Genomic DNA, 27,416 nt, shown 5'->3' with positions numbered 1-27,416 from the left:
ACAGGATCAACCTTGTCCAACACCTGGATGTCATAAACTCAGCCTGAGAATGCACCTTCTTCCTCTGGTCCAATGAAGGTTAGTCTGCATTGTACTTAGTCTTACCATATTACCTTAGTCTTTCATTTGGGCTGTGGACACAGAACTCTGGCACTGACATGAAAGCAATAGAGCAAATAACCAATATCACATAAATAACCAAAGTAATTGTAATTGTTCTTTGCGGCACCAAGTCCTGCAGTGTTGACACCAAACAAATTCCTTTGACTTTACTGGATGTTTGGCCTGATTATGGATTATCTGAATCAGCCTGTATACCACAGGCTACAAAGCAAGTAGAGCATCAGAGGAAGAAAACAAACACAAATTGCTCTCAAGTTCACCCTCAGGTATAAGAAAGATTGAAACCAGCCAGTACACTGCCTCATTCTATCATAGTCCCACTGATCTGGAGATGCTGCATCAATATTTGCCAGAGTCTTTCATATCAGAGCTCTGGATGGGAAATCCCAATTCACAGTAAACCCAAACAAATGCCCAAATTAATTTAAAAAACAAATGCTGAAATAAACTTATCCTAATGTAATTTCTTTTCCAGTGACATGTTGCAAAGCCCAGCAGGAGCACACCTGCTGCATGAAAACCTCAAGGGCATTTTGTGAGATTTCCCTCAAATCCAGTAAAAATGGCCAAGAAATTGTCTTGGTGTTACAAAGCGTCATGTTGTAAAACACATTAGAAAGCTATGAAGGATGCAATACATTCTCTGTAGCCAAGAACTTTCAATCCAAAGTACTTCCATCAGGGTATGCACACAGTACAACTGATTGCAGCCCTCCTGAGGTGCAAGGTAGTAACTACACATGGTATAAAGTAGTGGATCAAATGTCACATGGGATAAAAAAAAACAAAACTATCAAATATCGACACACTTCTGAAATGCTGTAAGGACATTCAGTGTCCTTTCAGATCACACAATTGCTTTGGGTGTAAAGACATAGACACAGTAAGCCCTTCAAGGTCCATCTCCTACTGGAAATCCAACACACAAGCAAGGAGCCAGCTAAACCACTTCTGTCTATAAGAAGACAGAGGCCTCTTCTGTCCTGAGGCCTCCTGGTGTGCAAGCTCCTAGTGGCTGGATGCCTCTGCCACAGATCAGCTCCCAGTGCAAGCCTTTCATTTTCTTCCTGCAGCAATCCAGCTCAAAAGTCTCATGTCAGGCATTAGAAAAAGGATCAACAAGGTGAAGTCTGACAACACTTGGTGCTATTTGACATAAGCACATGCATAGGTGTATGCAATTCTCCCTGCTGAGAATCCTGATCCCCCAGGCCCCAGAGCCACACCAGCAAAGGAAGAAAAACACCCCAGCTAAGCAAGGAGAGAAGTACTAAAATGACAGCCACTTTGCATTTTTAATGAGGATTGTCTCCTAAATGTCTCTGTACCTCCACAAAGCCCTCATCACAGCCTCAAACCCATCTTGTTTCTCTCAACTGATTAGGAATTTTTATTCTTGCTTCTTTCTCCTTCTCCCTGCCTATTCCTGTGTCCTTGGTGTTAGTGTGTCCTGACAGCAGCAGCTCTGTGGTGCTCTCCTGTCTTTCCCAAATGCCTGCTCCTTGTGCTGTCAGTCACCTCCAACTGCTGCTTCTCCTGCACCACTCACACTAGGCAGTCAGGAAAGTCTTTCCCCCCTGTCCCAGCCCAAGAGGAAGGAGCATGAACAAGGCCTTGGGGAGCTCCTACACTGCCCAGTCCATGTCTGTACCCTAAGTCTGTCCCAAATTCAAAATAGGGCAAGAATTCCATATATATCCCACTTAACCCTCCCACTTAACACCCTAGTTTTCATGAATGGAAAACCTGGAAAAATGAGAGGGTGCAGAGGTGCCACATGATCTTGTCCTGGTAAAAGATTCAGATGACTGGAAGACCAATAATTCATGGTGCAATACAGTATACATGCAGAGTAAATTTAGCTACAGCCTGACATTCTTGCTTTCCTGCTTGTAAACAGAGATAATTGTGCTTTCCTAATTAGTGCATGAGTGTTGAGAATAAACATCAAAATTCTTGAGGCACATCTTAGCATAAGAACAAAACTCACAGAGGCTAAAACCATCTACAGAGGCCATAGGAAAACTTTGCTTAGCTTACAGAAGATGCGTTCAGAGAAGGCTGACTGCTTCCCAAATGGAACAAAACCATCTTAAAAGCCATAAAACCTCCAGAGTACATCCAATACTACCAGACAAATGCTCCCCTTCCTCTGACAAGCTCCTCTGACCTCTCTTTTCCTCTCTACTAGTCATCCTAATACATCTTAACAGCTGTATACTTTAAATATACTTGTACATGTTACTAACGCCAGTTCTACAAGGCTATAATTTCACTATGTTTCCTCAAGGCATGCACAGCTCAGCCTCTTTCTTTCCTCCCAAAATTCAAGGTTTAGATGATTATCAATAGCTGTACAGAGTGAAAGCTCTGGATATACATCAAATAATTCAGAGGTAGAATAAGCATCAGGAACTAAAACTGACTGACCTTTTAGTCCCTGAGCTCAGCCCTTTTGTTTTCCAAGCATTTGATGGACCAGTAACTCACTCTTCACTCCAATCACACTGAAACTTGGAGGTTCCTAAGCCAAACTCTTCATTCAAATAAAACTATCCCAGGGGTCCAATAAAGAAGTGTGCGCCTGTTCTTCAAGTGAGAAAACATGGCAATTGTATTTCTGTTCTCTTTGTAAAGGATTGCTAATGTTGTAGCAAACGATGGCTTCTAACCTAGGCAGCAATGCAGCCTCACAGCAAAGTTTTAGCGAGCAAATTGAATCCTTTTGGCAGGTTTATTCACTCATAAGGAATTCCTTTCATTATTTAGTACAAATAAAGATATACCTGCATGAAAGGCTTCTGTTGCTCATGATGCTTACTTTGATAGCTCAACAAACAGCTAGAGACCTTTGCTTGTTCCACATTAGTGTACAAGAGGGGTTCTCTTCTGAGACTACTTAATTTTCAGAAGAATATTGGGTTTTCATATGAAATTAGATGAATTTGTATCAGATTTTGCTTTCTACCTTTAAACTGTTCTAAGGGAGTAAAAAGAGCTTGCAGCACACTTGGCTCATCCAGCAAGCGAGGCACCACAGGGAGAGACTCCTGCCTGACCTCTACAGGCGTTAGATAATGACTTGAGCTATGTGATTTGAATATCCCTCCGTTAGAGCCTGAATATGCCTCTGATGCATGTTCCACTATAAGGGCAGGGAGTGAACTAAGACTGTAAACAGCATTTCAGACCCTCTCAACTTTAGTTCTGCATTAGACTAGGAAGGACCATGTAGAGACACTATATATGCCTTCTCTCTGCCAATGCCTGCTCTCCTCTTACAACAGCACTAGCCTGCCATCATTTTTAAAGCCCCCAAAAGGTTTGCCTCTTTCGAGAGAGAGGTGGGAGTTATTGCATCCCTCCTCCTGCTTCAAGATGCCTGCACACAATCCAGTATCTTATAATAGGAACTTGTTACTATTTTGAGTGAATGTGTGAGCTGGGTTCTGCTGCCCTATGGCAATAGATGGTATAAAGCTGTAGGTCTTGTTCACAGCACAAAATGGTACTTCTTTTAACATCTCTGCCTTGTGTTGCTGGCCCTTTAGTCTCACATTATTGAAGACTCTGAGAACTCAATGCTGATAAATTGCTTCCTGATTTTTCACAGTCCTTTCACCAACAGTGAAGTAGCCTTCACTACCTCAAAGGTAGAAAATCCTTTACGGCATCTCCCGAACTTATCACCTTCAACAGTCAGTGCATATTTTTTCCTCAGATTTTGCCAATGCTAAGAAAACCCAAAGCAGAATTTTGTGCTCTGATTATGTCCAAGCCAGAAATCGTAAGTGCAGCATTTGCTTGGGGAAATCATTGCAAAATAAACAGATGAATAAAATACTCTGCATATTGCAAGCCTATAAAAAGCTGGGCTAGAACAGAGTGGGCAGGAACTTAAGGGTTGAGTGCCAATCAGGATAGCTGAGGGGTCTGTTAATTTATTCCCCAAAGATTTCCTTCTCCCTTAGGTTGTAACTAATAACACAAACTCCTATCTAATGCTACTAATGCTATTATGCTGGAAAGCCCAAACCCGAGGAGGAAAAGACAGTGTCTGGCAGCAGATGCCAGAAATCAGCCAAGATCAGAAGCAGAGCATGTCTTCTGGCTATATGTATAAGATAAATGTGGACTTCATTTCTATCCATATCCCCCAAACTCTGCTCCCCTGAACCCTCCCAGTGCCTCCTTTTCAAAAACTCTGCTCTGTTCATGTCAAAATGATAATTGTTAATTTTTTCTGCTTTTCTGGTTGCTGTGCTAACCCACAGCTTGTGCTGCTTGGTGTCTAAGCAGCTTGTCCTGGGGATATGGTTAAACCTGCCTTTGATCAGCATTTAATCCTTCAAGGTGCTCCAGGGCCTGCATTTTAGTTTTTATGTGAAAGCAATGAGAAAAGGCAGAAAGGGAGGAATAGGACTTTCACTCTTATTCTCCCTCCAACCCTCCCTGTCTCCGAATGAAATGTTTCCAATGGACTGGGGTGGTTGTTACAGTGGGGGAAGGAGATGCTCCATGGGCCTGATCCAGAACTGATGACTGTGAGAAGCAGGAGCTCTGAAATTCAGGAGCCTAATCTGTCCATCTCCACAGGTAGCCCAAAGATCTGTGAAATTTTTCTCAGCTAAATATAAGCTGCTTGCTAGGGAGAGAAGCTTATTCTCCCCTTCCTTCTTTCAAGCTTTCATCAGGGAGAACAAGTAGAGGTAGCATTTTAAACAGATGGGAGCTAAGGGAATATTTCAAAGTAAATAAATAAAAAGTAACTTGCAGTTCCTACACACAGCTAAATATGAATGTCTAGATAAAGCCCTAACTGTGGGGTACAGCCATCTGCAGGAATGCAGAAGCTGCAGTAGGAAAACAAGGCGTGGAGCTGGGGAAGAATTTGAGAAAGCAAGACTAGACTGGATGAAGAAAGGCAGCTGATGCCAAACATCCCAGAGAAAGCTACTTAGAAAAGGATTCAGTTAATGCTCTGGTACAGCATCTCTAGGAAAACTCCACACCTAAAATCACTGAAAACTAAGTGGTGTGATGTCCATGTCAATGTATTGCCATGACAGAAGACTTCCCCCAGTGCAGAAAATGTACCATCCCCTCAAAGAGTTTACAAGCACTTGGCGAATGAAGAAGCAGCATACTGTCCACTTGTCCCCCACATTTCTGGCTTTAGACTCACAATGTAGAGGCCACAGAATGGTACCTCTCAACTTCTCTGTACATGGAGCTTAATCATTGCAATGACATGGCACCTACTTTTCTGTTGCTGGCTAGATCATGTTAGTGAAGCTCTTGGTGTCACAGAAATGAGATACAATACAATAAATGCCTAGCTAAGGTACTTCCAGAGTACTGATCAATGTAGTTATCTAGGAAATGTATCATCAAGATATTAAAGTTGGTTACCATTTCCCAGGTGCTCTGGTAGGTTACTCAATTTGAGATTAAAGGAATAAATCAAAAAATGGTTGGAAATGTAACAGGAGAATGCTACCACTGTGACCACCTATATATGGCTTGGTTTAGTAAACTTGGGATACATTGCAGCTCCTGGATTCTACTTGTTCTGCAACAGAATTGTTTTGTGCACCTGATGAGAGGCTTCTTTTCTCTAGGCCTCAGTAATCTCATAATATTTAGTTTCCTTATAAAACTCAATTTTCAATGATATTGTCCTATTTCGGTAGGATACTTTTAGCTGGCTCTAGACATGTAAACAGCTGTGAAATTGCAAGAAATAATTTATCTCATTTGCACTTGCTTACAGCCACAGTATTGTAACTCCTTGTATGCTCCTGTATTTCTGCTCTGTAACTGGAAATAGGAATTAGAATTTTAACCTGCCACGCATCACATCAGAAAATGCGAGTCACTCACTTCTGGGAAAAAATTCTAGCAACTACATGTGATTTTGAAGTACCAAATAAACTTCACTGCTTGACTTGAATTTCACAAATCTTCATGCCATGACACCACACTAAAAGACTGCCAGCTGAATGTGCAGCAAACAAATGAAAATCCCTTCGCAGTTACATACATGACTTTTTCAAATACCATACAGGAGAAACATTTTTCATCTGGTATGGAAAATAAATTAGACACATGCCAGCAACAATTAGACATATATTAAATTCTGCAAAACAGCCCTTTTTATCACACTTAAAACGTGGAAAATACTGATCATACAGGGTTAAACTGGTCTCCAGAAGAATTTAAGCAGATTCCAGGGGTGACTATATAGACAGGAGCTCCCTGACATCCTATGCTCTCTGCTCCATGGCTCTGAGCTGCCTCAGGGCAGTCCCTTCCTTCCCTCTTCTGCTGCTCCTTACAAGCCCTGCAACCTTACAAGAATTCTTGGTTTCTTGTACCATGTTGTACTCTGTAGCCCTAAAGAAAACATCACATTAGCTTAGCAGAAAAAATCACTGCTACCCTTGGTGTGCTAGCAGAAAATAATTGAGAGGCACTTGAAATAAAGAGTTAAATCTTTTATAAAAACATGTCCCAATCCCTCTTAATAAAGCCAGCTATCACAGCAGGAGCTACATGCTGATTAGAAAAATTTTGCTTTCTTGGGGTGCAGATTTGGGGGCGGGAGCAAATGAAGCAAATAAATGGTATTAATCTTTTAAACCTCAGAGTTTTAGCTACTGCATTAAAATTTTGGCAGTGGTATCTTCTAATCCCAAAGCCCAAGTACAGAGTATTATCCAGCAGACTGCGTTCCCACACTTGACACCTCCCTAAAAGCTTTCTGTCATGTGTGCCAGTTTTATCAGCTACCTGGAGGACTAAAAGAGAATTCACTCACTAATTCCCAACCTCAGAGCAATCTTGCTCTGTTCCTTGAATGGCAGGGTGAATAGGGCACTATCTTTAGAAATAGACTTTGCTTATTCAGTTACACCACCTTGCTTCGCTACCAGCCCTGAGTTCAAACCATATTAGTGAGTAGAAGCAGCAAAAGCATTCATTGGTGGTCTAATTCTGCTCTCCCTGCCCTGCCCTGCCCTGAGGTGTGACTGCCTCTGATGTGTATCATGAAAGCTGATGAGCAGCTAACAAAGGCATGATGAAACACTGAGGTCAAGACATGAGGAAAAAGTCAATATCCAAGTAAGCCTGAAGGAAGAATGTAAGGAGTCAGAGTAAAAATAACATAATTGGGACGTAGCCAGAAATGAGGATTAGTACTAGACAACATCAGTGACAATGAATGATGAGGACTCCCAGTTGCATGTCTTATACCAAAAATATCTCCACAAGTAACAACCTGCCCCAAGAAGAGTGATCTCAGTGCTAAAATGCTGGAAGTGCCATTGCAGATGAAATGCAGGTCCACGTGGTGCAGTATGTGTCTGTGGCAGTAGCCAGTGTCATACCCTGTGGTGAAAGGACAGCAAACCTTGCTGTAAGAGGAAACTGATGTAGTTTAGTAGAACAAATGATGTAGCTGGAATAAACAGGCAAAATATCAGACACAAAATATTTTTCATGTCAAAAGACTGTTACAGACCAATTTTATTAGTGGTTTACTAACCTTGCTTCATTTACACACTAACACCACTGCAGCCACAACAACACTACTAACTACAATCTGCTCTAGTACATTTTGGGAATATGTGCATCTGTACCTCCTAGGTGTCACCTTCATTTCTGGACATAAGCCTTGATACAGCACGTTTCTTACTCAAGAAACGTGCTCCCTTGTCAATAGCCACTATGAGGCACAATCTCCTCAAAACCATGCTGAACCAACTTCCTGGTCCTCCACCAGAGGGATAAGGAAACACCACCCAGTTATAAATAGATGTTGACAGATTTTGTATAGTTAAAATTTATGTTTACCAGCTCCAGATCTCCTGCTCCTTTGTGAGTTCTTCCATAAATGCAACATGGGGTCTGCAAGGAACATGATAACTGTCCTTTGATCCTGTCCTCTTTTGAGTTTTAAAATAGGATTTCATATTAATATTTGGGTCAAGGGACAAACTGCTCAGAGTTTTGGTGCAGCACAATATACTGAATGCATTATTTTTCCAAGTCACAGCTTCTCTTCTGGATTCTGACAAGGAAAGACTGACCCACCGGATAAACCAGGGAAGAAATTACATCATATGCAATCTGTTACTTTCTCTCTTTCTCTTTTTTTAAGACACCTGAAGCAGATAAAAAGCAGAGCGGGGGGGTGGGGGGGGGGTGGTGGTCAGATCCCCACTGGGTGTAAGCTGGCATAACTCTGCTACAGTCACTGAGTAGAATGAGTCAATATATTGATACCTACTGAGAAGTTATCCTGTGTACCTTAAATATTAACACCAGCATCAACATGAAGGAAAAAGGAAAGGGGCTTTCACCTCATCTGTTCACCTTTTCAGCCTAATGAATGTATAAGTTCCCTAATGAGCACATACACACACACACTTGCTAAAATAAGCCTGGCTGAGTCAGAGAGGCACTGTGGGACCCATCTGCCCCTGCTGATCAACCTCCTCCACCCATCCACCCACCTTCTGCCCCAGAATACACCTTGCTCTGCTGCCACACTTCAGTGTGAGGCACAAAGTTCCCTGTGCAAGAAGAAGAAATAAAAATAATAGCCTAGGCAGGCTTCCAAAAGTCAATTATCTATCTGGCTTTTTTTAATTTACAATGTAATTGGTCCACATTCTGCTATTACTGTTATCAATGCAAACCTGGGAGATTGCAGTTAAAGACAGCAGAAAAGATCTAGAATGAGAACCAAGTACTCTCCTGCTGTATCTGAACTTAAAGCATAATTTGCCAGTATGCAGTATGCATTTCTGCTTCTTTTTGTGCACACTGTACTAGTTCATGAACACATTATTTAACCTGGGGAAACATTAGAACTTTCCTTCACAAATTATTTTAATCCAGAGGATTGCTCAAACAGAAATGCCCAAAAATTTGATTTAGAGGAAACCACAGCTGAGAGGCTGTTAGATGATGAGAAAAGTCTTATGGTATTTAAACATAGCCCAGAAGCAGACAGTGCTGGATATACGTGTGAAGGTACCATATACTTTTTGTATAGCTCTCTTTCTCTCTCTTAACTGAAAGAGCCATTAAAAACATGATTTACATACTCTGAAAGGCTGGGATTTGCAGTCTGGAATGGGGAATGAATAACAGCAGTGTAATTTTTGGATCCCAGCACAAGTTATACATGATAGGCAGGACCTATGTAGCGCCCCCCACTGCAGAAGCTTTCCAAATTAGCTTCATTAGACTCAGGGCTTCCCTCATACCTCTCTCCAGCACTGACAGACTGGAGAACCTTTGAGAATTCTCAGCTGTGTCATGTGGCAACAAAAATAATCCAGTTTTGGTGTCCCCTGAAAACCTCTGACATAGATGTGATTATTTCTAAAAAACAAAGTTGGCTGTGGTCAACAGCCTTTCTGCTAGGGATTTCTGCTGGATTGGGAAAGTTTAATACCAGGCATGCTGGGCAAAGGACTAAAATACTTCCATATTACATGTCAGGAATAAACCAAGGTGATTCAACTCAATCAACTCAATGCCTTCTTGTTCCTGTCACACCTGTAAATGCTACTGACTGTCATGCAGGGATATGCTTCTCTAGGACAAGCAATTTTCCTGTGCAAGGGAAGTTCATCACCATTATATATGAAGGACTATCCTATCCCTCCTCATCTCCAGTCTCTGCTTCCTTTGGCAGTGTTCTAGTGCTGATTTTCTTAGATAATACAGTTGCTTTAATGTTTTAAAACTAGAGATTTCTTAAACTGAAAAGTGGTGTTTTAAAAACTACAGTATTTTACTTTTCAACATTTTTCATTTTTACAACATTTTAAATGCTAATTCTATTATCAAAAATGTTATTGGAACTGTTACCAAAATGGTTATAACTGTAGTAAACCCCCTTAGAATATAAATCCCAAAACTATGTTGAACCCTGTGAACAGAAAAAGCAGTAAAACCTCTATATTGAAAGGGTAAGTTGAAAAACATTATCCAGCCCAGCTTTTTAAGTAAGTCACACAGTTAACTCAATCCTTGCTGCACTCTCTCTCTCTCTCCTCTCTTCTCCACACTGAAATGTAAGAAATACAAGCACTGAAGTGAGGGTGGCATTTATTTCCTTTCAACACAACACAGACTGAATTTTCCACAGTCTACCATCTGACCTATAAATGTACCAAGCAGAGTGTCTAGGGGGCTAGCTACTCACTTGCCCACAATTTCATGTAACAAGTATGAACTACACAGGTTAAGGACACTCTGAATAAACTGTTTTACTGGGGCATGCTTTGCAGTAAGACACACAGAATGCTAAGTGGTCCTGACCACATGCACACACCAGTGACTGGTTCTCCACAGCTATTTAGGCTGTTGGAAGAAAGATCAATGAATAGGAATTAGGGATCCTACTTGCCTTTTTGCCTCTAAAATGTTAGTGCTACTGAATAGCTGCATGTGAAATTAACAACAAAAATGGAAAGGGAGAAAACCCTTTTCTGAGACATAAATTGAACTTTTTAAAAAGTAATGGCACACAGATCTCCCTCTTGTTTAAATACTCTCTGGGAGCACAGCCTCACTGAGTTCCGTGTAACAACTAAAAGGGTTGTCACATTAAATGGAGCCAATGATGGCTAAGTCTCAATCCCCAGTTAATCATTTGCTCTCACCAACATGGTAAAGCTGAGCGTCCCAAATCTCCAGGACAGTTGTGCTAATGAAATAAGCAAAAAAAGTCAAGTGAGATGTTATCTGAGCCTGCCTGATGAGATTGCAGTTTGCAGACAACCCTGGCTTATCTTAGATGATGAACTATCATGGATAAACAGAATGCATCAAGTCTGTTTCCCCAAGACCTTGACTTGCTGGTGGTAGGGGAATATGAATAACATCTAGGCAGCTCAATATAGATTAAGTGAGGAACTGGATAAGAACATGGTGTTAAGGAATATGCCCTTTAAAAATATCACCAAATACCTAGTCTGATAACCACAACTGCAAAGCATTATGCTTTGCAGTGTGTGGTTATACACACATACATTACTTTAGGGCAGGTAAATTAAGGTTAAAATCAAGGACTCTAAAAGTAGTACGTAGTTGCAAACACACATAAGGTTTTCCTTATAATGTGTCCTTACAATAGTACCCAATTTTTACATGATCAAAAGCTACTATCCATTTGAAAGTTCCTTGCAAAGCTGTGTCACTATCACAATTCTGACACATAAGAGGAAAGTGCAGTATTGGCTAGGGTTGTAAAACCAGAACATGCAAGATGCAGAAAAAGGTGATGTTAGCCAGAAACAGTTTGGTAAGAAAGCAATAGAAATCTTGCAAAACGAAGACTGAATGTTGTCCCACACACCTGTGAGCTCATCAAAATTATATATTCTGTTTGATAACTGCCACTGAGAAACAAATTTGAAAACATCTAGTTTAGGCAGGCAAATCGATAATGAGTAGAGACATGCAAGGAGTATTCATTTATGCAAATGTGACTGCATTATAGGTGTCTGAACAAGCTATTGTAATGCATTGCATTAATGTACCAGATTGTTTATCCTAAACAACATATTGCCTAAACAATTACTTGTTTGGGCTTCAAATTTATTCAGCTTTAAACGCCCCAAAAATACAGTACCTAGCCATGATGGTGGGATAGAGGCACAGTCCAGGCTTGCTCCACCAGCAGGTTACAGACCAAAATTTCTTAGTGCAGAAATAGTCCAGAAGTTCACTGTGAAGTCTTTTTGTAAGAGAATCAATGACACTTGAACAAGCCCACAGCTACCGCTGGGTTTGGAAAAACCTACAGCACTGGATTATTACACAGTGGCAGTTAAAATAATACCATGACCTTATAACTGATGCATGACATAGCTCCATGTCTTTGAATGCTTTTTCTCAGAATTTCACTGGCAGCAATTTCAATTTAAGAATTCCTATTCAATTAAAATTCCAGCTAAAGAATCATAATACAAGCATTCAGTTTTAAGCCTAAAATTGTGCAAAGCATGGTTTAGAATACTCACTTCCAGAGCCCGAGTCACCACAGCTAAAGTCCAGAAATTTTACTCATTCCCCCTGCTGTTCAAGCCACCATGTATCAAGTACAAAACAGCAACTATTTTGGGAGCTTTCTAAATGGATTAATACTCATGTAACCCAGGCTTTCAGAATGGTTCTAATGGCCTAGATGTGAGGTTTTTGTCTGCATTTGTGTACAAATCATTTTATGACTAGCACTGGCTGAGAATTTTCCACTGAAGGGTAATTCATCAGAAGTAAACTATTTTTAGGAATTGTTCTGTATTCAGTTTTAAACAAGTTTAGGCATTTAACAATAAGGTTTCAAGTTCCATTGAAAACACGGTTTTTTGTTTGGAAAGCTTAATAAATAAATACTTCAAAAATTTTAAAGATGTTTTTATACCCATGATGATTATAGTTATAAAGGAGCAAGATTTGCCTTTAGTAGACCAACCAGAATAGAAGGAAAAAAATGAAAACATAAGGAACATAAACCCTATTCAGATCTAAAAATATAGTAACAGCTTTCAAAACAACATTTAGGTTTATACCAATAGCTCTAAATTTAATACTGTAATCTAATAAATTAGTCAATTTGAGGCAAGAGTACTGTTACCTGTAGATCCATGGGGAGTGGCACTAGAAATGGTAATAGGCTCTCTCCCTCAGTTGAACAGAGGGAGAACTAATTATTGCCTATAGGATATGAAGAGTTCACAGGCAGCAGGACATAAGAAGAATTACAACATGCAATAAATTATTATTGTTATCCTCAGCCCTTTTAGCAGTAACAAATTTTAGTTTTTAAGATCTTTCTTTGAAACTGTTTTGAAGGACTCCCTTGAGGATCAGGGCTAATAGGTTAGAGTGGTTATTTGTGCAAAATGTTCTCCCCCTGTTAACTGGATGTTTCTATTTACTGAGTGTCTGGGTGAGTTTGCCACTGTATCTGGCAGGTTTCTGTTTTCCCCAGCTTTGGTTCCAATAGGACCTTTGCAAGCACTGGATGACTTTGGACCACACGTGTTAAATCCAGGGCTCTGGACTGTTTACTGTGAGTGACGTTTTACTATGGCAACTACAGAAACCAGGCAGTCTGTGCTTGGTTTCATTAAATGAATTTTGTTCCTGGGGATGAATTTGGCAAAATTGTTGCAGAAGTAGCCTGAGAGTACAGGCATTGTAAGGAATGAGTTTTGGGAGAAGATCTTTTAATGATATTAGTTTTCTTGTAGAAGTTTAATGATTTTCTGTTTAAATTCCTGCATATTGTGCTAAGACATAAGCAGAAGGATACAATGTGTGTGTGTGTGTGTGTGTGTGTGTGTGTGTGTGTGTGTGAAGAAAAAGGGTGGTATTACCATTATTTTGCATCAGGTTCTTGGATGTTTCACAAAAAGATATGATCAATCTCTCTCAAGCATTAACTGTTTAAAGAAGTTACTTGGACTGATCTCTGGATTCCTTGGAATAGCCAGTTCAACATTTTCAGCTTTTTGGGGTTTTGTCCATACGGAAAAAAATTAAAAATCTTGAGTAAAATAGATGGGACAGCTTTCCATTCTCTGTACCCTACTCTACTCACATCATATGTTACAACAACAAATGAAGGTTCTTTTTGCCCAGGTCATAAGTTCCCTGGAATCCCTTTTCTGTAGCCAAGTCTGCCAACTGCTAGACAAATACAAGAGATCAATAAAGATTTTCATCTGAAGTTGGCACCATGTACAGCTGAGGCAGAAACTGGGATACTCAGGTCAGATCTACTTCTTTAGCTAGGCAGGTACAGACTGCCACAGACTGACATGACCTGCAGCCAGCTGAGAGCACGGGACTAGCACAACAGACTCTTCTCAATGCTAAATGTCTTCTGGTTTGTAATGGTGAAAGTAAGATCAGGCTTGTTATGTCTCCCAAGACTAGGAAATATTTCAACTCCCCATTACTACCTGGGAATTTAGAATATGCAAGGGTCAAGCTCTGATTTTGTCTAGAGTGACAGCAGAAGGCAGGGCTAAACCATGACCCATACCCACAAGCTTCTGTTTCCATACTCCTTGCTTAGACTACTCCGCTTCTTTCCCTGTGGGATACTCTCAAGTGAAAGCTGCTCTCTGGGAGATTTACATTAGTTTAGATGAAAACACTGAATATAAAGGACTTATTTCTATGCACCATGGACTGTAACTGAAACACTGCGAGTACATGGCAACGCTGTTTGACACTGGACACAACAGGCTTAATGTCACAGTTTGGAGGCAGAAGAGAAAACATTTCTGGCAGCATTTAACGTGGCTGAGGTTATTATTACTAGACACAAATGCAAAAAAAACCAGCTTTTCTGCAATACTATGTGTAGTCTCTCTCTCTCACACACACATCATACTTCTAGTCCTCAGAAATCCATGATGTAGGTTGCTTGCTATTAGGAAGAAAAAGAGGTACAATGCTGTAATTCTTGCGTAGCAAGCCAAATATTTCAGGAAGATATGAACAAGCACTGCACCAACAACCTACCCACAAATCATAATTTTTAAGGGAAAAAAGTATTTTAGACATATTAGACTAAAATTACATGGATGGATTAATCATGATGGTCAATGCTTCTCAGTAGTGTCAAACTAATTATACATGTGCTTCCCTTCCCTGTGCATGTATTTCAGCAAAGAAATCCTAGACAGGAACACAACCATGCCACCATGCAAGAGCAATGTGAAAAGTGCACTGAATCAGATGCCACCAGTGCCAGGTTGTACTGTCAGCTTTGACTTTGTGCACAGCCACATTCAGATAACGTAAATTCTATTAACCCCCAAAGCCTGTTAGGTGCTTCCCATCAGGCACCCTGATAGCCTGGACTGAAGTGACAGAAAGCAGTAAAACCTGGGATTTCAGCAGAACTTGGGCTGTATAAATATGGCAACATTTTCTGACTCAGCAAACTGCTTTGCCTCTCCACGTCCTATTTTCTCATCTCAGAATAAGAAATACAAAAACTGGTTGCTTGCCCTCTATCAGTGCTGTGATGGTCTAAGAAGCTGCATAAAATGCTTTGAGATGGCAATTTAAAAATAGCTAAGGAAAAAAGTTAGCAAACGAAAAAGACTTACTAATACAGAACAGCATATGAAATATTATAACCATGACAAAACTACAGTGAGTCCCCTTCTCAGTTCTTTACAGCATAAGGTGACCACCATTTGTGAGGTCAAGGAAAAAAAAATACAACCCTCCCTTGGGATATACAATTAAATACATCAAAGAGGTTATTTGCATCCATCTGTAGCATCTGGCAGTGGCCACAGTCAAGAGACAGAATACCAGACCAGATAGACCAGTGTATACGGAAATTCTTATGATCTTCTGTGATTAATTTCTTCCTTCAGGTTGGATATGTCTCTTCAAATTGTGTATCAACATCTACCCAAAACTGGTGCTGACATATCATTGATTGTACTGTGAGTTTATCTGCAGCTCATCATTCTGGGAGAGTTTATTCCCTTGCTTACCTCAACACTGAAGCAGAATTTCTTTATCAGTGAATTTCTACATTCACTCACACATTTTCCAAGCCTTGTCCTCAGAGATTACTGAGACTCCATGACTCAACTGTAATTTGAACCAAAAATCTTTTTTAGTTCCTGAATCTTTGCTACTGTAAGACTGCAGCCTACAAAACTATAGACTATAAGACTCCAAATGATTTTCTAATAGTACAGTCTTGTCCATGAACTTATAGAGCCTAGGTTTGCATGACAGGATCCTAAAATTTTCCCACAAATTCTTTTGGAATGATTGCACCATTTTTCTGTGATCCATGCAAAGACATGCAAAGCAAGGGTGAAGTAAAACAGCAAAGATAACAGAAATCTTCTCTTTTACAAGAGTCACCCATTGCATATTTTTTTTCTGTTTGAGGGCCATGTAGGTAAGAATAATCAATTATTTTTAATCCTTATTTTATTTATAAATAATTTATTTTACAAATAATTAGAAATCATTAGCACTGCAGTACAAAATGATGGCATTGCAATATTATAATATATCAGAGACTTTGTTGCCATATTTTAAGCTTCTTGACTAACTAGGACCTCTGCAAACACGGTGAAGTCCAGCTACACAAAGGCCAGGGATTGAATCATGCTCTCTAGTAGGTGCCCTTGAATTCAGGAATCCAAATAGGTTATAGAAAAAGGTTGATGTAGAATGGTTGCTCAGGCAGTGAAATGGGATAAAAGAAAGAGCTCCTGCAGATATGACTGCTTTGTCTGCATAGTATTTAGAGAGAAATACTCTCCACACACAGCCCCTAGCCCTTTCCTGAACCTGAACTCAGATCCCTTATGGACATGAACTAAGCATCATCCCAAAGCCCAGCAGAAATCTAAAAACCAGACAGTACTTCTGAAGAGAAGGAAGTTTTCCCAAGGAGAAATACTGCACATATCCCTGCGTACACATGGAGGGGTGCCCTGGCAAATGTGCCCACTATTCAAGCACTGCATTTGAACAAACTGCTCCTCTTAGTCTCTTGTTGTGTAACAGAGGAGCACAGATAGGGCAAGCACACACCCAGAGGCACCATTGCTGACTGCCATACAGCCCTGCATTTACCTGGGCCTGTCCTAGTGACCTTCTTAGCAACACAAATAAAGCACTGCACAGCTCTCCTCTTGCCAAGCAGCAGTAGAAGCCACCCTTTCTCTCTCCACAAAAAAAAACGTGCCTTGAGTCTTTAGACTGATAGGCAATAAATTAAATTTATTAATGTCTTGCTCTAGATACTGATAATAAGACTTACAAAAACACATAGTAAAAAAATAAAAATAAAAAAAGAAAGAAAGCTAAATGGTGATTCAATCATCACAGTAACTCGACTTCTAAAACATATAGAATACTCCAAAGTCTAGATCCAAGATCAAAAAAGTGTGTGGCTAAAAGACCACTGTACATTGAACATCAGCAGCTCGGTGCTCTACTGGACAAGATGCATATCCCACAGCCTTCTTCAGAACATTTGATGAACTAGATGACCAGCTCAGATGAAGAGCTAATAGGGCAGCCCCTTTGCTGACCTCTGATACTGCTCCTTCCTGTACTGTTTATTTGGTGTATTTTTTTCTCTAGCTTCAAATTGCGTGTCTCTTTTCTTGAGAACTACTTGGGTCTTTAATGGCTCTTCTAATGCTTCCCTCCTTTACTTCTGATTAAAGAGAAAGAAAGAATGGGAATGAATTTACACTTCAGCTTAATTCCATCTTCCTCCTCTTTTCTCCCTCCTCTCTTCTTTCCCTTGATTGCTGAAATTACCTCAATAATTTTGTTCACGATTTTTGGTAAAATGAATTGATTGAACAGTTGCAGACAAAATCTAACTTGTGACAGAAGCAGAAGAGAGCCAACAAGGACAATGAAAGTAGAGGCTGAGGTATACAATCAGCTTTTGGGTCACTGGTCTAAAAAACCCCTCAGATTTCTAAAACCAGCAAAGAGAAATGCATGTCCACAATGGTCCTTGAAGCAGTAAATGAAACCATCAGCAGCAGCAGGAACTGCTCTCACAAAGAAAGGACTGAAACAAAACACTGCATCTAACTACACAGCCCAGGCATTTCCCATGTTTCTGACAATGTATTTATTCTTAGGATGAGAATCAGTTTTGTTGGTTTTTTTGGGGTTTTTTTTGGTTTTTTTTTTTGGTTTTTTGGTTTTGTTTTTTTTTTTGCAGAACTAGCTTCCTAAAAGGGGCACCCATCTTTCTCAGGACTTCTTCTAAAGGGAGTACCAGGAGCCATGCCACTCTGATGTTCTTTAAATTCCAAGGACCAAATATGCTGGCTGAAGTTTGAAGATATCTTTCCAGAACATTGGGGAAAAAAAAGTAACAACATAGTTTATCTCCTTTCATATGTGTCATGTCAGCATCTAACAAGATTTTTAATAATCACCATATTTTTGCACTACAGCATAGAGAAACTGAATCACCTGGCAATGTATGAGTCAATATCCAGTATACTGAGGTAAGCCAGGAGCAGAGCTAGGGAAAATGTTTAGGGGTTCTTATCTTCAGCTCTGTTCCATGCTGTTGCTGAGGAAAAACCTCTTCAGCACTGCTCATTAACAACTGGAATATGGCTTCAATGACATCAATGAACAAATTTTTCACCAAGGAATGCACAAAAGGCTCAGGTTTTGACCGTTTTTCAAACAGTTATCAAGTATTAATTAGACCAGTAGGGGAGGCTGCTCATTTTGCCAGAGTATATTTCCTAATGATCGGGCCAGGAAAAGTAGCCAAGTATATGGCTTGTTAAGTAGAAATTAACCTGTCTGAAATAACAATTACCTGAATTGAAATAAGCTTTGATACACACCACTGGCAGAATTTGCCACCCTGCCATCTGAGCAGAATTTGCCACGTTGATATTTAGTTACAAGATATATTCTTTTTATATGAAGCAAATGCACATCAATTCTGAAGGACAGGCACCCACATCACCATATTCTGTTCCAGCCTACTGCAGTCCTGACATGTTCATAGTGCCTAGTGTCAGAAAAATAAGTTACAAGGTAAATGGATGTTTGTAGGACACAGACGCTTTTTGTCTCCAGATTCTCCATGAAAAAGAAAAAAAAGTTTGAAAATAAGTTAGTAAGAATTCTCTGCTCTGTTTCTCTTCTTCAAGCCTCTATAAGGTGCTGAATACATTTCTCAAGGAAAATTAATTTCTTTGTCTTTTCCTTGCATCTAATGAACTGCCTCTGAATGCATGAGGGGACAGGAAAGAGAGCAGGCTCCATGGTGAGATAATAAAAAGTGAAAAGGCATTCAAAGCCATCAGTATCTTCCAAACTTACACTGACAGAAATATGCTGGACTGTAGACAGGGGAGCAAGGTCTGGGAAAACTTAGAATAGCTTTGGCATTCACCACTAAACTACAAAGAAAAGATGACACTGGGGGGGCAGAGGTCAGGCTACAGAGAGGTTACACAAACACGTGACTAGATGTAGGCCATGTAAACTGAGGATCACTCTAGGTCCTGTCCAGGCCACCAGCATTCCTAAACACTGTACTCAGTGAACATCAGTGAATGACAAACTCGCCTGTGAAAGCACACAAGAACATCGTCATGACCAGTAGCATAATCAGAATATGAGAAAAGCTGAGATGAGCTACCATTAGACAAGTAAATCAAGAACAAATAAAGGAAAGAGAAAAATGTCAGGTTTCAACCTACTGTTTCCACTTTCATTTCACCAGATACTAAAAGACCAACAGTGCTTGTAAGGAAGAAAACATGCCTATATGTTTGCAAGCTCCAAGAGTCTTTGGAGTGAAACTGTCCCACATGACCACCATAACTCAGGAAGTTATGGTGATCAGTTACAAAAGATAAAGGCTTTAATGCAATAAACACAGGAATTCCTACATGTTAATTCAGACAGTGCGAATCTTTCCAGAGTAGAAGCCAAGTAGAGATGTTGGGAGAACCCATTTTATATGTGTAGTCCAGTCAATGTAATGCCCAAATAAAATTAATCAGGTCCTTCTTTTTTTCTCCTTTTTTCTATTTTTTTAAAATTCTGTTACTCAGAAATACTTGAATTTCTTCAACAATTTCAGGTCGATTGTATATTTTATGTGTTCCCTCCCTTAACCACGCTGTATTTGACTTCCCAACACTACTCCATACAATTTCCATACTCCGCTGCTTTGTCCTCATGCTCATGGTTGAAGTCTTTATAAGAAGAGGAGGACTTCTGTGCACTGAAACATAGGTAGCTGAGACAGCAAACGCGCAGAATCAGCTGGACAGAAATATTTCCAGACGTTACCCCTGTAAAGTCTCCACTGGCTGGAGTTATTAAGCAAACCACCTGGAGCAGGAGCAGCAGGCTTCTGTAACTGCAAGATCCAGCCATGACAGGAAGCCATGAAAACCCTCACTGGGCAGTGCAGCAGATGAGAAATGAAACAAAGGGTTCACCAAACATGTTCAGAAAGTCAGTTCTTGTCATGCAGCATGATGTTAAAGATTAAACTTTTTTGAAAAATATCCAAACTTCACCTCCCTGCCCCTTCCAATAATTTGATCTTCTTAATTTAGAGTAATAATCTTTCAATTCAGCACAGGACTGTCATCCTAGGCAACTACACAGAGAGCTGGTCTTGTTAAAGCACAGCACATGGAAAAGAAAAAAACAGAAGAATGGTCATCCTTTGCACTTCCCAGACAAAACTTATACTCCCACTTAGAAGCTCCAGCTCTTTATTCCGTTACCTTCTGTATGACAAACCACAGAACTTCCCACCACCAGCTGGAGACTATTATGTTCTTGTCAGTATTGCCACATTACATGACCTAGGTGCATTTTCCTCTTTCTAGTGAGATGTGTAAGGAATTTGGAGCTCCCAACAGCACAGTATATAATAATCCAGTGGCTGTCATAATACTGTTCAAGCATAAATTTTCATGCCATTGCAAAGGCAGAGAAAGAAAAAGAAAACAAGAAAAACTAGCCAGAATTTTTAAGAAAAGAATTGTATATTTTTAAATGCAGAATTATTATAAAAGGTAACATTCTCATTCTGCAGTATTGTGACTACATAGCTGATGTCACATAACCATATATTGTTTAAAACATCAATATCTATACAAAGCATACAGCAGGATCCTTCATCTGTCTTTGAAATGTAGTCACCTCTGCAGCAGAATGTGGCAGTTGCTTGAAAAGCCAGGGTTGTATGATCCAAAAGCAGAAACAATAAAGAAAAGAAACCTTTCTCCAGTCTAAATTGCAAAGGAAATACAAGGAGGAAGAAAGCCATGATCTAACTCTGACTAGGACTAGTTCCCCCTTTTGCAAAATGTGCTGTGAGATACTGAGCAAGCATAACATTGTTTTCAGAGGAGGCTTTTTTACACATCTTAAGAGACTATACCTTCAGCAGTATAGGTCTGAGCAACGTTTCAAAGAGCACAGAGACATACATTAAATAAGACTGACAGGGTTCAACAGTAAGTTTCTCATGTTCCAGATCTCATAAGATCATTGTGATCTCCTAAGAACAAGTACCTGGTGAACAGAGTTTAACATCAGTTTTGGAGATCAATGCAAACTACTCCAAGTTGACAACAGTTAACACAGTGCCCGGAATGAGAAGTCAAAGCACTTGATCAGAAATTGTTTCATAGAAAAGCAGGCAAAAGATAAGTCAAATAGCAACCTAATTTTGAAGAAACAGCCTTTGTACATGCCAGATTTTTTTCCATATTCAACTACTGAAAACAGTGCTTTCTCAGTAAAAGCTACAGAGTCAGCACAGGGAGGGAAAAGCCCAGCTATGATCACTTAAAACACCAAGTGAGTCAATTTGGATGCTTTGATTTCTGGATAGCTAGCTTCAGATAATTTAAGGAGATTTCCTTTAAAAATAATTAATCATTGTTAACATCTCTGCGGAAGGGAATGTAAACATTCGGGCATACACCAGCACTGATCTTTACCAAAAAATTAGGCTTCATTGTTGATATGAGAATAAAGGCAAGCCACAGAAACTAGACAGACTACTAGCTTTTCACCTTTGCAGAACTTAATTGCAGCCTTAATTTCAGCTGAGTGAAGTTAATTTTGCTGGATCACTGACTGCTTTGTACAGAGCATTTTTTTCCATTTTGTTAAAGCTACCAATCTTTGCTCAAAGTAATCTCCTGGTGAAGGAGGAATGGGAAAGGTCCTGCTTTGTACTGGGGAATGGGCAGTGCCAAGGATGGGGAATCTGTTTCCTACCGTAAAGAAAAGGCTGGACTGCAAGAACACAGCATCTTGAGATGAGGAATAGGTCACACTGGAGGAGCAGCAAGGACATACGTATTTTAAAAAGGGTACACTGCTAGAGCTGTGTGTGGCAATCTTTGACACTGATTTGCAGAATACCTGCCTATCTTATGCAAACAGTCTCTTGATTTGTCCAAGCATTCACTCTTATTTGCTAATTTTACAAAAGATTTAAGAGAAGGAAATGCTTAATATAAATAACAGAATGTCTAGGAATTTATTCAGGCCTGAGAGTTATACCCACAAGATCTGGCGATTGCTCACTAACAGTCCTCACAACAGACCTACACTTTTTCCTATGACTAGTGCAACAGCCCAGGCTAGCCTAGGCCCCACAAAGTAAAAATGAAGAGAAACTATCCCTTGCCCACCACTGCTCCCATAGCTGCAGAGCAGTCCCTGCAGACAGGGGCAATCAAAGCATCACACATCTCCTCTGAGCACCCCTGCTCCACAGCCATTAAGGGCAGCCAGAGAACAAACAGCCAGAGGAGAAAAAGAGAAAGTAAATTAATTAATTCATCACTGAGACCAAACACACACAAAATCCCTTCATTTTATCTGTCAACCAGAGGCACACATTATTCATCAGCTGAGGACACGAGGATGTGGAAAGAGGGGCTGTGAAGTCACTGCTGCAGGCTCTGGTAAAGCAGCTGACCCAGCACAGTGCTAAATAGCCCAGGGGAGACAGGAGGATTCAGCACATGTGAACTTTCAATAAACACAGCCCCAACTTGGTTCCTCCCTCTGATTCACAAGCCCCTAGTGAAACAAAAAGGAATCAAGGGTTTCCCTTCCTATTATTCAGAGATAAAGATACTGCTAGTCTAGGAAGGTCCTCACATGGAAAAAATTGTTCTAACTTGCTGAAGTCCCCTGCCTGGCCAGGCTCACTCCTCTGCTGACAAGGAGGTAAACCTGTTAGAAAGACTTTCTCCTTGAGAAGATGTGCTGTGCCAAGTTTTGCATTTGCAGGTTGCAGCCCAACAACCGTGAAGCACCAGCCCGGTGATTTCAGAATTAACTCCTGTAACACCAGCACAGTAGCGACTGCCAGATCTGGGTCTGGTCCTGCGCAAGGTAAGCCACAAGAAGGTACTCCACAGATTTTAAAGGAGCACTACGACACAGGCTCCAAACAAGTGCTCACTGTCCATGAGACATTTATTTTTCCTCTATGCTAGATATTAATTTGCTTCTTCAAACAGATTGAAATCCACTGGTATGCAGGAGAAAAAAGGATAATATGTTTAAATACAAGACTGAGTCCCAGTGGTCAGCACTGTGGGGCTGGAAGACAACACAGCAGGGTGGCCACAATTCTGATCTGATTCCTTCCAAAACCAGTATTAATGTAGCCACCAAGCAGGGCAGCAGTCAGAATAATTTTTTTATTTCTCCATGGAAAAAACAAATAATCAAAATCCCAGGAAACACATGGAGTGCACAGCCTCCTTGGAATCTGACTCCTCAACACTGTTACAGATCCAGGTTCCAAGGGCCTCTGTTGTGCAACAGTGAAGGAACACACAAAAATAAACCATGCATGCTTCCAAGACCAGCTGTCTCTGTGGTTTCTTCTTCCTCTCTCTCTCAATCTCTCTCTCTGTTCACCCCATTCACCCCCATTTTCAGGGCAAAAGGAGATTTTTATTACAGCTTTGCAACAAGGCATGATGAGGAAACAAACAAACAAAAAAAATTGCACCAAAAAAAAACCAAAAAAAAAAAAAAAAAAACACCTCACACTGACTTATACATTATCCTGAGCTCCCTGAGTTCTCTATTTCCCTTGATTCCTTTCTGCAATAGGGACACAAAAAAAATACCTGTTTCTCACTGAAGTTGATAACTGCTTTTGATCCTAACTCTTAAATGAGGCTTTGCTTGACTTTCAGGGCAGATGGAAAAGCCATCAAGGAGAAAAGAGCTATCATTTCTTGACCAGGAAACATACCGTAGACTCTCAAACAGACTAATGCGTGACTTTAAAGCATAGCCAAACACCATCACATTTTGTGACATCCTTCTCTCCTTTCCTCACAAGTGACCTACAAGCCAGACTGCTATCCCCTTTCATCACAGAACTAAGCTACAGAAGCTGGGGTGTTGAAAACCTTTTGGGGCAGTGACTGGCTGATCCCTCAGATTTCTTGCTTTAGCACAACAGGGACTCTCTCACATGGTCCTCAAGCATTGCTGCAAATAACAGGGCTCCTGCTGCTAGTGATTAATAACCCATAACTGAGTTTCACATGGGTGGTGCTTAACAGATGGTCTTGATGTGTGGCATGGCATTGATTCCCTTCCCATGTTGGGCCTGAATGTTTCTCTTGCATTTTAGGATGGATGTGAACTTTGGAGCAGAAGTGGGAGCTTGATAGGCTAAAAGGATAGTGCCACTTGTGTCTGCAGAAATGGCTGAACACCTCCCACTCAACCTACTGCACCCAGTGCCACTTCAGTCCTGAGCCCTCATCTCTGCAGCACGGTGCTATTCTGCAGTGCCCTGGGCTCCCCCTCCTGCACTGCCAGAGCATCGACGACCTACCTTGCAGAGCTCCCTGTCACCCTCTCCCAATGCCCTCCAGCAGCTCTGCCAGAGCACCTCCTGCTAGCACAGCCCTGCTCCACTGGTGCTCAGCTGTGACCTGCAGCATCTGCCTCCTGGCTGTGTTCCTGAGCCCTTTCCTCTCCAACGCGCCTCGGCTCAGACCTGCAATACCGAGCTTCTTCTACAGCTCTGCCAGCGTGCCTAGAGATTTCATTGGAGGTCCATTCATTGCTGTGCCATTTGAACCCTTCAGACTGCTCTGCTGGTCGTCTGAGCACTTATCTGGAGTGCTCCAGGTTTCAATATCCTCGTAACCCCAACACAGCCCTGCCAGCCCTGCCAGATCCTTACAGTCTCTGCTGCAGCCATGTCATGCGGCACCAACTGTGCCGGGGTCTTCCTTCCTTCCCTTCCCTCTCCTTCAAAGCGTTCCTATGCCTCATTTCTGATACTGGTTCTTCTGGCCCTGCACAAATGTGAATCTCTAGGTCAATACGCCTATGACGGAAGGCCAGACCTGACCGTGACCTGCAGCCCTGGAAGAAAAGGGCCAGGCCTTGGCCTGCTTCTCCCAGCTGGTATGACTGAAAACAGAATCTAAGGGACTAGGACAGCAGACAGGAGAAGGTGGAGATGAGGAAAAGCCCCCATGTCAGACAGGCCTAGGCCAACTCCTGTCAGGGTGGGGAGACTTGAGAGAGCTGGTTAAGAGGCTGTGTAGGTCCAGCATTGCTCAGCATTTCAGGGGCACGATGCTGGCCCTCTCTCTCTCTCTCTTGGCATCTCTCAGACACCCTCTTCCCCTTCTCTCTTGCTGCTAGAGTGAAAACCAACTCCCTATTATTTCCTGCTCCAGGGTTTCCCAGGAAGACACTAACAGATACCAAGCAGGAAGCAAAGAGCAGGAATGAGACCTCGCCTTTTCCTTTGTACGCCCCTTTCTATCCTCACTCAGGAAGGCTGCGAGCGCACAGGCAGGGGAGGAGCGGCGGCGGCAATTCCCCAAGCTCCCGGCTGGCCCTCCCGCAGCTGGGCCACCGGGAAATAAGGGTGGCCGGCGGGGAAGATGCGCTGCTGCAATGACCATGTCAGCCGCTACAAGGGAGGCTGATTCCCCGTCGCAGGATCCCAGCGGGACAGCAGCGGATGCCCTTCCGCCGTCCCGAGCTGTTCGACGCTGCCGTCTGACACGGAGCGACCCGAGCCCGTCCCGGCCCCCACCCTCCGTCCTGCTGGACCACACCGGCCGGGGAAGTTGGCTCTCGAAGCGGTGCATTCTCAGCCCTAGGCTCGGCTCGGCTCGGCTCGGGGGCAGGGGAGGAGTGGAGGGTTAATGGGGAGGGGGCAGAAATATGAGGGGCAGGGAGGACCCCCCTCCCCCGGAGACACAGCTATCGTCCCTGCTCCCCCTCTGCTGCTCCAACTGCTCTGCAAAAAGGTTAGAAAGAAACAAGAGTGGGAACCCACCGTGTCCTCCTCGGAGGGAGACAGGGGAGCGGTAGATAGAGATAGGCACAGAGTGGTGCTTGCTGCCGTGGAAGTGATGCTCATACTGAGCCTGAGAAACAGACGAGGAAGAGGAGGCAGAAGAAGCCACGTTAGAGGAACTCCACACAGAGCTGACGATACATCCCCAAAAGAGGGAGCACATCCACAGGGTCCAGGCGGGGCGGCGTCCCGGGCAAATGCTGGGGTCTATTCTCAGGTGCATGGTCAAGGCACAAGACACCTACAGACGGGCAGTCTGAATTCCAGCCAGGGAGAGAGAATAACGTTCATGATGCCAGGGGACCCATGCTAGCAGATAGGAGAGTCGCTTCCGAGGCTCTAGGGGTGTGCGTGTGTGCTCAAGAAGAAAAGACAGTGTGTGTGCGAGAGCGAGTGCTGGCAGGGAAGGGGAGGGATGGGGGAAGGTTAGTAACCACACAGAGACGAATAAAACGCGCCGTTTCCCAGGGCTGGATCTACTGTGGCAGGAACCCCGCGGCCGTACCGAGCCTCCAGGAGTGCGCAGGAAAGCCGCACATGTCCGCACGAGGGTCCTGTTCAGGTTCCTCCAGGATCACGGGGTCCTTGAGGACTTTTCCCTGCCTGCGATCCCTGTCTCTCACTTTGCTGAGAGGGACTATTAAAAACGAAAGAGAAGAAATAAGCCAGGGACCCCAGGTAAATTTTAGATTTTTTTTTTAATCCCAATTCCGGGGGGTTTCTCTTGCTTCTCCACTAGCAAGTGTTGCAATGCAGAACTGCTAGGACACGCACACGCGCGCACACATGCACACACACACACACAGAGCGATCTAGACTGTCATCCTTCTTCCACCGAATCCAGGCGACCGAGGACTCAAGCCGATTAACCCTGCGCAGCCGTCGAGCGCATCGCCAGGTCTTCCCGGGCCGGCGGGCGGGCGCGCTGGAGCAGTCGGGGAGGGCGGCGCGGTCCGGGCGCGGAGCGAGCGGAGCCGGGGCTGGCTGCGGGCGGCCGGCGCCAAGTGCGGGCAACTCGGCGGCGCAGGTGAAGCGCAGCCGGGGCGGCCGGGGAAGCGGCTCCGCCAATGGGCGAGCCGCATGCAAATGTCCCGGCGCCGGCAAGCCAATGGGAGCGGCGGTAGCTCTGCGCAGAGGGTCCGGCCGGCTCCGGGGGGAGGCGGGGCCGGGGGGCGGCACCGCCCCCGCCATTCATGCGCTCGTGCGGTCCCGCGCGCCCCCGGCCTCCGGGAACGCCCGGCTGCGGAGCCGCCCACGGGAACCGGAGCCCGGCGAACGCCGCCTGCTCCGGCGGCCCCCGGCCAAACGCAACCAGCCCCTCCGTGCGGCGACGGGACCTCCTCCCGAGCCGCCGTCCCGC

The 27,416-nt window shown here is 42.6% G+C and overlaps 1 protein-coding gene across 14 annotated transcripts in view; it reads right to left on the bottom strand.

Moving 5' to 3' along the window:
* The window catches only part of NRXN3 (neurexin 3), a 914,575-nt gene that overhangs the window by 325,560 nt on the left and 561,599 nt on the right, over positions 1-27,416 (bottom strand). For 10 of the 14 annotated variants that reach the window (XM_041471893.1, XM_041471894.1, XM_041471895.1 and 7 more), the window contains exon 1: positions 26,036-26,393. The exons of the other annotated variants lie outside the window; for them this stretch is intronic. In XM_041471893.1, coding sequence (XP_041327827.1) covers positions 26,036-26,279 — 244 coding nt within the window. In that variant the 5' untranslated portion in view covers positions 26,280-26,393. Of the gene's footprint in view, positions 1-26,035; positions 26,394-27,416 lie in introns of those variants that run through there. 14 annotated transcript variants of the gene reach the window in all.

This window comes from Pyrgilauda ruficollis, unplaced genomic scaffold (genome assembly GCF_017590135.1).
Source record: "Pyrgilauda ruficollis isolate IOZ18807 unplaced genomic scaffold, ASM1759013v1 scaffold28, whole genome shotgun sequence".
Taxonomy (NCBI): Eukaryota; Metazoa; Chordata; class Aves; order Passeriformes; family Passeridae; genus Pyrgilauda; species Pyrgilauda ruficollis.
Note: the sequence above shows the minus strand (reverse complement) of the source record. Positions and strands in the feature narration are given on the sequence as shown.